This window comes from Rhinolophus sinicus, chromosome 16, assembly GCF_057876585.1.
Source record: "Rhinolophus sinicus isolate RSI-liver-muscle chromosome 16, RSI-T2T, whole genome shotgun sequence".
Lineage (NCBI taxonomy): Eukaryota > Metazoa > Chordata > Mammalia > Chiroptera > Rhinolophidae > Rhinolophus > Rhinolophus sinicus.
In genome coordinates this window covers 165136882-165149147 of record NC_142516.1, presented here as the reverse complement: position 1 = coordinate 165149147, position 12266 = coordinate 165136882, and the positions used below count along the sequence as shown (strand labels likewise).

The 12266-nt window shown below is 34.7% G+C and overlaps 1 protein-coding gene across 15 annotated transcripts in view; it reads right to left on the bottom strand.

The window, feature by feature from the left end:
• The window catches only part of MYCBP2 (MYC binding protein 2), a 244475-nt gene that overhangs the window by 28025 nt on the left and 204184 nt on the right, over positions 1–12266 (bottom strand). For all 15 annotated transcript variants that reach the window (XM_074329400.2, XM_074329402.2, XM_074329405.2 and 12 more), the window contains 8 exons: positions 10900–11067; positions 8263–8420; positions 7008–7207; positions 5766–5915; positions 4463–4623; positions 3239–3395; positions 2837–3061; positions 736–801 (listed from right to left, as the gene is read on the bottom strand). In XM_074329400.2, the coding sequence (XP_074185501.2) occupies positions 736–801; positions 2837–3061; positions 3239–3395; positions 4463–4623; positions 5766–5915; positions 7008–7207; positions 8263–8420; positions 10900–11067 (1285 nt within the window). The remainder of the gene's footprint in view (positions 1–735; positions 802–2836; positions 3062–3238; positions 3396–4462; positions 4624–5765; positions 5916–7007; positions 7208–8262; positions 8421–10899; positions 11068–12266) is intronic.

Below are 12266 nucleotides of genomic sequence, written 5' to 3'. Positions count from 1 at the left end.
GTCAATTTTCTAAAAAGACCATTAAACATAAACAACTATCTCACTGAATAATATTATTTCCCCAAATTCTTTAACAATTTAAATAAAATTTATTATTTGTTTAATCCAAAATCTCAATTCATTCCTTAAATATGATTGGAAAACAACAAAAAAAACAAATGGTTGACATTCATGAGACGAAGTAGCTACAGAAGAACAGCTTTGATAAAGTTTATAAAGTTTCATCAACACAAGTGAGTTTATACAGAATACCAGATACATGCCCAGATAAAACCTAACTTGTTTCTAGAGTTGGTTTGTAAGTTGACTTGCAACCTGGATATAGTTGCAGTATTACAAGTGACAGATTTTTCAGTCTAGAGGACAAACACCTACATTTTAACCTGAAGTGTAGGTGAATTCAGGTGTTAATTGTGCATTGGATCTATGATACATTTTAAGGAACCCCAAATCTTTGTAAGGGAGCAGGAGGCAGGGTGGCGGACTGACTGTGGGCACAGCATAATTGCTCATAACTAGAGAACATTTAGGGCAATGATGGGCAAGATGTTTAGTACAGGGATGGTTGTAACTGTTCCTGTATAGAGACCTCTTGGCAATTTAGTGTTTTTTAAGTACATAGATGATTTCCTATAATACTTGGTAGCATGCCAAAATTGGAACGCGAGAGTGGAGATTGAGAAGAAGAAATTTCTCCCTGGGTAGCAGAACATTTAGTGTCAAAATTTTAATTACCTGCTTTATTCTGCATAAATCTTCTACTGCTCTGCCAGTTAAGAAGGTCATCGAGGTAACTTTATTCTAAAACAGAGAATTTAAAATAGTTACTATGCCATATTCCTGTTCCAGAACTTAAAATTTCTTACAGCCTACCAATATCACATCAACTTTTCTGCCTGTCTTAATGGTCCTTCTTAACTGACCTCACTCCATCTGTCCGACCAACCACAATGCCTACAACTCTGGTCTTTTCTCATTCTCACAAACTCCATCGTAAATCTCACATTTCAGGCTTTCTCCACGGGCTCTGAGAGAGAAGCCTGGCACTCCCTCTTTTTATCCAAGGTCTAAACATTTAAATTCTCTCTGTCATGAAGTCTTTCAACAACTCTGCTTGTCACTCATGTCCCACTCTCATCGCTACATTCTCATTGCTCTGGAAGTAAAGGGAAGGGAGGTAATTAGATTAAACAAATACTTGTGTCACAATGTACCCAGACTGCCTTATGGACTCGGAGCAGGATATATGAGAATGATGGGTTCTATTCCCTTGAGAGCCTTGCAAAACTAGGGAAGGAACATTAACACACAAAATAAATATCAAACAGTAGAAGTTCCAATATTTTTAAGGTACTGAAAAGAGTCACTCTGGTACTACAGCCACAGACCTTAAGGTTGAATAAATTTTATGCACAGTACATCAAGAAATAGCTGAACACTAATTCCTTGGAGAGCTGCACACTTTAGGTGCTATATACTGATGCAATTCAAATCACCAAACGCTGACTCTAAGGCACTGTGGCAGGCATGCTGGAGGCCACAGAGGTACAAAGGCAGATGTCAGCTCACATTCTGAAACTTTTGAATATGAATGTTATGATTGTCTCCTCTAAAAGGCAAACATTTCAAACGGATTAGAATCATTGTTTTGAGGAAGATTATGTCCTGGCTTAAAATGTACATGAATCAAAGATAACTTTGTACTGAGCAGTGAGTTCTAGTCAGAAAAATGTTTTATTACACCTGACTTTCTGGTAAGATAAAGTAGTTGTACTAATTGAAACTCTTGGGTCTGAAGAGAAGGTAAGCTCAGGATATATTAGCTAAGCCCCCTTCTCTTATTCACCATCAGGGAAAAACGGAACCTGCACTGATGGACAGGAATTGGGGGTGTGGGGGAACAAAGATTACTCTGACTAAAGACCGGACCTCTGTGGTTGGCATTCCATCCAGGTTATCCAACCCCGCCACTCTGGCTCTTCCTGGGAAAGGAAATATGCAAATGGGATGGAAGAAGCTTGGCAACTGTCCAAGAGGATTTATTAATATTGTATCTGCTAGGAAGCCACATCCATTCTGAGGGAAAAAATTTCAAGAAGTATCTTTCAGTAGGAATGGGGGTGGAAACATCAGGGTTTAGCAGTGGTGCTTTCTTCTTGGTTCTTAACACTCAAGTAAATAGGACTCTTTTTCTTTTATTTAGTCCCATTTAAAAGAGTGCTTAATTCTTAATGTGGAGAGGCTAGGGATAGGGAGAATATAAATTACTACTACTTAACTAATATAAATTACGATTAGTTAAGTTAGTCCAGGAACTCCATCCACTCCCTCCGTGGCTGGCAGTAAGGATTTGAAACTGAAAGCTAAGTACAGTATAGATCAAAGTGCATTAAATGCCATCAGAATAATATAAAGAAGAACCCAGAGAAGAGAAAGAGTACTTTTTATAGAAGAGATATTGGGGAGGATTTCTCTGTTGGGTCTTAGAGATACGGGGAGAATACGACAGGCAGTTTAAGGGGATGACTTCCAGACCCAGAGAACAACTTGAACAAGGGCATTGAGGTAGAAAATTATATGAGTAGACATTTACTTTGTTGCTTAGCTTTAGCCATGGTATATTTGTAATCATACCTCTTTTTAGAATTATTATTCTATAGTCCCTTAGTCATATTAACCTGTTTTCAGACTTGAGACTTATTTGAGAAATATAAAAATGCTGTTTGGTTGGTGAAGTTCCACTGAAAATTATTTTGCTAAACTAAGAAGTGAGAGTGCATAATTACTAATGGTCTGGAAAGAACTAATGAGACACAAACTAAGTTTCCTTTCTTACCCCAAGATCTCGGGAATTGTCCACGTGAACAGATACATAGCGTGCATTGATTCCTTTTACACAGTTGATGGTGATATTCTTAGTTTTGTTTTTATCTTCATCTCCTGATTCCCAAAAAGTTTCTGTGGAACCATCTGTCAAACTGCCAATCATGGCAGGTCGGCTTGAAGTTTTTATGTCAACAATGCTAGTTAAGTCCTTTAAGCACATTACTATGCATAATTCCTACCAGAAACAAATAAAATAAATTGTAATACTCAACTGGAAATCTCCCATGATAATAAAACAGACATGAGATAAGAAATAAAAGAATAAAATTATTTATGAGTAACTTTCAGTTTCTCCTTCAATACATTGTTGAATATTAACAGGATAATACAGAGTAACTGTTAAATGACTGACCTGACTCATAGCTTCAAAGCCAGACTGTATACTGATGCTGAAACTCTCTTCACTGTCTCCATCATCTGATTTTGACAAAATATTGTTAATGTGATGAAAGACGTTGCTCTGATGGAGGAACTGATGATCAGATTGCTTGAATTTCAGACTCCAGCATCTAAAAAGGCATAAGCAATATGTTAAATAATTCTTTTCCAGAAATTTCTAAGGAATTCCTGTAAAAAAGCACTCAGTAGCAAATATTTCAAAAATTCTTAAGGATCTAGTTAAAAAAATAGAAATCAAAAAAATTCAGGGAACAAAATCATTGCTACTGGCTTTTTTTTTTTTTGGGAAAAATAAAGGTAATTTCTTTGAAACTAGGTTAGTTCTGAGGAAAAGTTCACTCATTTTAAATACAGAAAAATTGAATACATGAACATTTAAGGCTATAGAAGTAAAAAAGGTAACAAATCAGTTTTGTAGACAAGTGTTACCCCAATTATAACAGCTTCTCAAATTTATTAGTCTCATGATTCCATACTAATTCATCAGATTATAACATATCTTGTACTTCAAAAATCTTTTGAGGAGGAAAAGAAAAAAGCTCCCATCTGCTGGTGTTATCATTAGGGATGTGGGCAGACAAAAATCACTCCATCAACCTATTTCTTATAAGAATCAATGAAGGATTGATTTATATGTGTTGTCTTTACTATGCCGATCTGGTAACAAGGTTCACAATGTAAAGGTAATGTTAACAATCTCAGCAGCTTCGGACTTAAAAGGAGGAGGTGTGCCTCAAGATAGTTTTAGGCTTGTTTACATATAACTAAGTACCGTTCATTTTTCTTAAGACTCTTTACACGTTAAAATCCTATTTTGATTTCTGTTTGTGAGATTTCATTCTCCCTCTCCCTTTCTGTGACATTTAAGATGCTACTCTTGGGCAGCATTCAGACAAGGGATTTGGGTCCGCAGAAAAGGGAAAGTGAGGAAGCTTGTTGCAAACTGTGATAATTTAGAGCACTAGGAAGTATATTATCCACATTTTACCGAGGGACAAACAGGTGCAAGCTAAGATGGACAATTCTCATTGATGATAGTAATGAGGGAGGCACTATTCACATATTATAGGGATTCTTTGCGTCTTCCTATTTAAAGAGGGCTTCCAAGCATTTCAAGCTTTGAATATCCATCAAATCTCTTCTCCAAGGTACTTCGAATACTTAGATATAAAGTTACCTTAGGGCCATTTGCTGTAATGAGCTGCCACTGGGGAGAGACATCATAAGATCGGAGATTGTCTGAAGTAAGCGGTGAAACGTGTGAGGCAGAGGATGCGCAGCTTCACCTGCGATCACTATATCCGAGAGTGGATGCTCACATACTCTTGTGTCTTTCTCCTACGACAGAAATTGGAAGCAAGGTCATCAGTTTGTGTGCGGAAAAGAATTTCCCCCACAAAAGAATCTTATAGATACTTAAAAGTATTGCATATACTTTCAAGATAGCCCTGTTAACAGAAATATAAACAACGAAACTAAACCATACCCAAAACATACATTAAGATTAGCTAATTATGTCTCTTATTTTTAGGGAAAAGTGATAACGTTACTTATAAGTAAAATCATCGAACAAAATGAATACCACATACAAGTATCTATTCTAGGGTATTCACAAATCTATTAGCGGGGTGAATCTAATATGTGTATGTAGAAATGAGCCATTCCTCCCATTTGAGCCTTACCCAAATTGCTGAGCAAAAGTTGTGAGTCAATAGCAGTTGTTTTAACCCAATTAATTACACAGGGATAGATAGTAGTTGTAGGTGACAATCTAGCATTGTAACTGTGGACTTTTTCTATTTTTCCTTGCATTTCTGTCAATTTTTACTTTTATTTATCCAGTATATCTTTTTCTTAGCTTCTATTTTTAATCTTCCTGTATCCTTATGTTTTAGATGTGATGCTTATAAAAATTGTTTTTCAGTTTTTGTGTTTTAAATGTAGATTTAGTTCTCTAATTGTATTCCAGATATGGCAATGAGGTCCACAAGTCATATCGCTATAGAGGTAAAAACTAGGCTGGAATCAGGCTTCCAGTGTTCTGGTTCAATGCTTTTCCATGACGCAGGCTGCCTCCAATAAAATTCAAGTCCCTTCAAGCTAAACAAACATATTTGAATTTCATGATCCTACACAGTATCATTTTTATTCTCTGCTATCTTACAGCAATGCTGTAAAGTAGACTGATCTTCTATGTAGTAATGTTACCCTGCTTACCTATCTTACATTGTACTGCAATAGTTTATATCTTCCAGTTGATTGCTTCATGACAATAATGTGAGAAATCAGAATTGACTGAGCACTTTTACTGAAAACTTTCACTAAAAATAGTTAATATGTTGCTCATAGCACTGAAATTTTATTCTTGCTTTTAGGTTATATAATCTGTGCATGAACTCACGCAAAATATTGTACTATCTGAAGGGGGTTCTACTCTTCTATAAAAATATGGACAATTAAAAAACAAAAATTTCACTTACTTGTTCTGCACTTTCTTTATTTGTTTTATTTTCCTCATCCTCCTCTTCTTCTGGTTCCACTGGAGCAGGAGTCAATGATGCCACAAAATGCCATAGAATGTCATGGAGGGAAGTTGTTTGGATGACATTGCACAGAAGCCAGTTGAAAGCCTGAATAAATAATGGTTAAATGAGTCCAAGATAAAAAGGAAACCTACCGTGTTTCCCCGAAAAGAGGACTAGCCTGACAATCAGCTCTACTGCATCCTTTGGAGCAAAACTTAATATAAGACCCGGTCTTATTTTACTATAAGACCGGGTCTTGTATAATATAATAATAATTAATATAATATAATAAATATAATATAATGCAATATAATACCCTGTCTTACATTAATTTTTGCTCCAAAAGACACATTAGAGCTGATTGTCTGGCTAGGTCTTATTTTCGGGGAAACACAGTAAGAGTAAAAACTGCAGGGCTCTTCTTATTCAGAAACAAAGTTCCTATGTGTTTCAAAGGAAAGATATTAGGAAGTCTGACCTTCATTTCACTGAAAGCACACTGAACTTGAAATAGTCACAAATTTGGGCCTAATTTTAAAAAAACAAAACAATAGGGAAAATAACATTTATGAAATGCAATACCAAAATACGCTTCAACCCTTTTCTATTGAAAAAATTTGTCTTAATATTAATTTACTCCAGCACACTTTTTTCCAACTTGCATTTAGGATCAACATAGGATGTTTCTCAAGCTCTACACAAGATACCACCTACTTAAAGATAATTATATTGTTTCCATCAGTGAAATGGCAAGTTATTTATCATGCCATGATAAAGAAAAAAGATTTAGGATCTAAAAGTCTATGACATACAGCAAACCTATCACTTCCAGAGAACAGAAACTCAGAGTTATTACTGTTAAATATACTCAAAAGCCCTACTTCTCATCCCCTTTGCATAATTATACTAACTGAAATGACGCTGTGATTACAAAAAGCTTTTTAAAAAAGATAATATCAGGATTCAAATAAAGAAATGTAGAAATAAATTCCTTTATAATTCTTAAATATGGAACTCTAAATTCACTTATATTCATAACTAAAGAGATTAATTTTGATGTGAACACTTGATATTTTCAGTTGGCAAATGTCTCTTAATTTGTCTCAATTTCTGTTCGGTAGAAAAGCCATCACTAAATAGAACCATCACATGATTTGCATGATCAATGAATCAATAACCCCATTAATGTATTCATACCTCCATAGCAAAAACTCGACAAGCAGATTTCCTTAAGGCCTGTTTCATTGCTATTTCAAGACCTTCTAGATCATGATGCTGAATAACAAAAGCTAAAACTGGCCATTGGAAATTTCGTTCTCCTTTGGAAAGAGAGCTGTGGGCTGAGATTAGCCGGGAAAGCTCAGGAGATGGATGTCTCAAGAGGGAAGAACCAACTTCTAGTTAAAAAAAAAAAAAAAAAAAAAAAGTATTAATTTTCATAGGCAATATATATGATTAATATATTTAAGATGTTATTTTAAAATAGTAGTATTTAGCTTATTTACTTTAGAGCTTTTTTTTTTTTGCACATGATACAAAATCATAATGATTCAATTCTTACTGAGGCTCAGAAAGATGAGATATCTTACTTTCCTAAAAGTCACACAGCTATTAAGTTGTAGAGGTGGGTTTGGAATCCAGGGCTGAATCTAAAGTTCACGCTTTCTACAACACTAAGTACTAAATGATTTATTTTCTCCTGAAATGGAATCTATAACTCATCCCCATCATTTTCTAAAGGACTGCTTTATAACAAAGGTGTCTCAATAAGAGCTCAAAAATATTTCTTAAATGAACCTATGAATCATTGGTTTACATATTTTAATATACATTTTCCTTGAAGATTTTCAATAAGATACAAAATCACCTATCTGTAAGTATTAGGCCAGATCTTTATTTTAGTAAGTGATCTACCTGATAAATCATCGCTATATTATCCTTTTCTCTTGAGTTTCTTTCTTTATCCTTGAGACAGAATCAACCAGCCCCAATCTGGGACTGCTGATACGAATTTGTCCACATTATTTAACTTTTTTACTGATTAAGAGCTACTTAAATCCCCAAATTTTATTATTTATTCAGAGCGGTTCTAGCTGTAAGAGTTACAAGCTTCTATTGGGAGTGAGAATTGTGAAAAGTATAATCATTGGAAATGCTGGTTCACTGAAGTTTAGTGGAAAGGATTATGGTAGCAGCTTTTGGCTTAGATACCTAACAAGTAAGATTTTAAACGTCAATTTATTTTTGAATAATCACTGGATGATCTCTGGGTGTCTCTTCCAACTGACAGGAAAAATTTAGAGAGGCACACTTATAGCTATTAAACACAGAAGGAAGGTCTACCACAATTGAAAAGAAATCCATTTCTTTCCTTCAAAAATTAGATTTTAAAAAATATCTGCATATAAAACCATTTGGATCACTAAATCTTCCTTTTTATCTTTATACTTACCAGTGTCTCCACTGTTAACTCTTCGTCTAGGAATGGCTTTAACTCGTGCAGGTAAAATAGAGTGTTGTTTATCATACTCAGAAGCAACAACTGAGTATGACCTTTGGAAGACAGTTCTCTTCGCGAGATCAGTATCAGTTATGGGACTAGTTTCCAAACTGCGGATAAAACAAGGTAACAGATAGGAAACAGTAAATGAAGTGAAACTATATTTAGTTTGTAATACTGCAGACAAATAGGTGAACCTGTTTTTCATGTGGAAAAACACAAATTCAAAGCCAACTTAACATTATCTCTTTAAGCCATAATTTGATTTTTCCAAATACAGTAATATTTTAATTGATTTTTAGATCTGTATCTTAAAACTTTTAGTTTTCTTAAACGTACTTTGCAGTTTAATTTTTTAAAAAAGGTATCAAATGTTCTAAGCTCCTTTCAGAATCAGAAGCACTGTGGTGAAAGTCATGTGTCATGATATTCTGGAAAAACAGGCAGATATATTCATAAAAGCACCTAATACAAAGAAAATGGATATATACATACAGAACCTTAATAACATGGAAAGTGAAATGATTCAATTTTCTTTGGTACCTGAGTGTTCTATTAGGTTTCTTATTCTTGGGAAGTGCTGCAAGGCCTTTTCTAGAGCACAGCCACACCCATGTGTACTGAGTGGTAACAAACTGACTTCGGCATCAGAGTTAAATTATATTTACAGTTTATATAAGAATTCAGTGATTTTCATTCAGGTTTAAGTAAACTAACAATTTTCCTATTTACTATAGCAACATTAAAAAACACTTGGAAAGTTATTAGGATGGTTATGTAATTTTCTTTATTGAAGTATTTTATAAAAAAAACAGAAATACCTTCTCTTACTTCTTCTCTAAGACAAATTTACAAACTGTTTTTTTTTCATGTATTCTTTCTGCTGTTGCCTCATCCCAAATTGGGACATTTTTGCTCATTGGGATTTCTGGAGTTGTTTCTTTTCCATCATTCAAGACAGGTTTGAATCCTATGGCCCTCAGTAAAGATTATACTCGAATATTTTCTAGTAAGTGGGTAACTCTGAATATTTTCTTTACTCACCACCCTAAGTGTATGTACATTCTTGTGTGAATGACTATAAGTGTTGTACATAATTGACTGAGGTAAATGTGCCTCGATGTCACTTTGGGCTGTTTTGGTTCCCAAGTTAGCAGAGTATAGGGATATGTTAATTACTTCACTTTCTATATGGTATTACTATAAAGCACATGAAACACTTGTTCTGTTTTCAGAGGAACTTTATCTACCAAGCTAAAAATAAGTTATACAACCATATCAACTTATACAATCTAAAAAATAATGACTTCTACTTATAAAGGCAACCATGCTTGTGAAAAAACTCAAGCAACACAAAAAACCCAAAGGAAGTAAAGATGGCCATCATCAACTGGACCTCTGCTATTTTGAGGCAGAGAATTCCTTGTTGTAGGGCCGTCCTGTACACTGTAGGATGTTTAGCAACATCCTTGGCATCTATCCACTGGAACGCCTGTTGAATTAGACCCGCTGTGAAAAACAAAAATGTTTTCAAACATTGCCAGATGTCACCTGGGAGGCAAAAATCACCTCCCCACTGGGAACCAGATTTAATGGATTCATTATCCATCACCTTTTATAATAGCCTGAGTTTGTCAAGACTTTTTTTTAAGACTAGTTCAAAGGTGCTACATTCCCCAAATTACTGTATGCTTGAAAATGTCCCAACCTGGCTGAATATAAAACACTGGGTCACAGTTTCTTTTATTTACAATTTTGTGAAAATTACACTTATGTGTATAGTGTATAGTCTTTTAATATGATTTTAATTAATCATTTGATTTATGTTCTAATGTTCCCAAGATCTTTTATATTTTAGTATGTCTAAATGATTGGGTAAATTTTCTAAGGTAATATTTTCTTTTACAGCTTTAGAGATATTGTTTCAGATTTTTTCTTTCACTTCAAGTTGTAATACAGAAGTCTGAACACAGTCTAACTTTTTCTGTTTGAAAGATGCCTTGTTTGTCTATGTTCAGATACTTGAAAAATTCTAATGTTTTTTTTTCTTGGAGTTTAAATAACTTATTTTTTACAGTCACCTGTTATTTCTTCTTTTAGATAATTTTCTATTATATTTGTTGGTGTTTCTACTTTAATGATGCATCTATTCAGTTTTGAAGGTGCTGTTTACTCTGATATTACCATACCTAAGTGAGGGGAGAGGGGAGAATTGTAAGCAATAATCCAAGAAGATCACATTTTCCGTGCTACTTCTTCCATGAAACCATCTCTAAGCAAAGCCTCAAAGTGACCTTTCTCTAGTCTGATTTACTATAGCACTAAATGACATATCATATAATGGAATATTTTATTATCACTTCATGAGTTGATCTTTTCTCTCCCATTAGTCTGTCTCTGCCATCAAGGACCTTATCTTATTCATGTATGTATGTTTTTTCTTACTGCTCTAATAGTTAGCAGAGCTGACTCAGGTGCTTTCTGACATGGAAGGATATACAAAAAAAATTTTACAGCATTCTTTTGTAGCTCAAAGTGTTTCTTCCACCAAATATTGGCTCTTCAGCAGACAGGAGATAACTCAAATACCTTGGTGGCATAGACTTCATATTGCTCTCTGGCTCCTCAAACACATTAGGACTTGCATCAGGAGTTACTGATATGTATGGGGCAGGTACGGATGTTGAACGCAGGTATCTCATCTCATCCTGGAATAGGTTGTCATCTTGATAGCCCACAAAATTTTCATGATGATGCCTACATTAAATAAAACCCAATAAGTTAAAGTATAATGGCAATATCGATACCTTCTAATTTTAATTTCCTTTGTAAAAGTAAAAGCAGCACATGTAAATCTGTAAGGGTGAAGTGTTAAAATAATCATACCATGTTTCCCCGAAAATAAGACCTAGCCAGACCATCAGCTCTAATGCATCTTTTGGAGCAAAAATTGATATAAGACCTGGTCTTATTTGACTATAAGACCCGGTCTCATATAATATAAGACCTGGTCTTATATTAATTTTTGCTCCAAAAGACGCATTAGAGCTGATGGTCCGGCTAGGTCTTATTTTTAGGGAAACACAGTAGATGTCAGTGGGAGGACATAAAAGTCTGACAATTTTACACATAGATATTCCAGGTACCACAAATATTTCAAATCCAAAAGTGAACTCATTTTCTTTCAAGACCTTTTCTGTGTTCGAGTGTTTTGGTGAATGATCCCACCAACCATCTAGACGCCTAGGCTAAAATATCTCAGTGTTACAGCGGGCTAGACCTTAGCCATGAGGTCTAAGAATAGTAGGTTTCCTCTGACAATCATTCTCTCTTCTCATTCCCTGTCATTATTTCCTTGGTTTAGGTTCCTGTTTCTTACATGGACTATTGAAATATAGGTAGTCACTTGTTTGATAGGAACATATATGAGACAAAATTGAGAAAGACTAGATATATGAAATGTTCCACGAGGTAGGGGAGTGTCCATTTCCCAGAGAGCTAAAAATATAAAATACATAATTATTGTACATCAGCATTTTTACATGTCTTACAATTAGATTCTTTCTTTTGCAAAGTTGGACAATGAGTTGTTAACCTCAGTCTACCAAGTGGACTGACTGAAGCTAAAGATGTGCTGCATTTGGCATACCTGATGACTTCCATCTTGATCTCAAAACTACTTAGTTTCACATTTTCATTTTTGTTTCCCATTCATTTTATTGAAACAGTAAGGATAAAAGTAAAAAACAAACAAACAAAAACTACGTAACTCTGCTGTACAAAAAGGACAACATTGCCAAAACGGAACTGTTGGTTGGTAAGTCATGCCAGCCGGCAGTGTCTAGAAATCTTCACTTGTCAGGTGATGGAAAAAATTTGAATTCAGTATACGACAGCCTGTTTTAGAGTGTCAGTGTTTAATGTGTAAAAGTACAGTCTACATCACCCAACTCCAG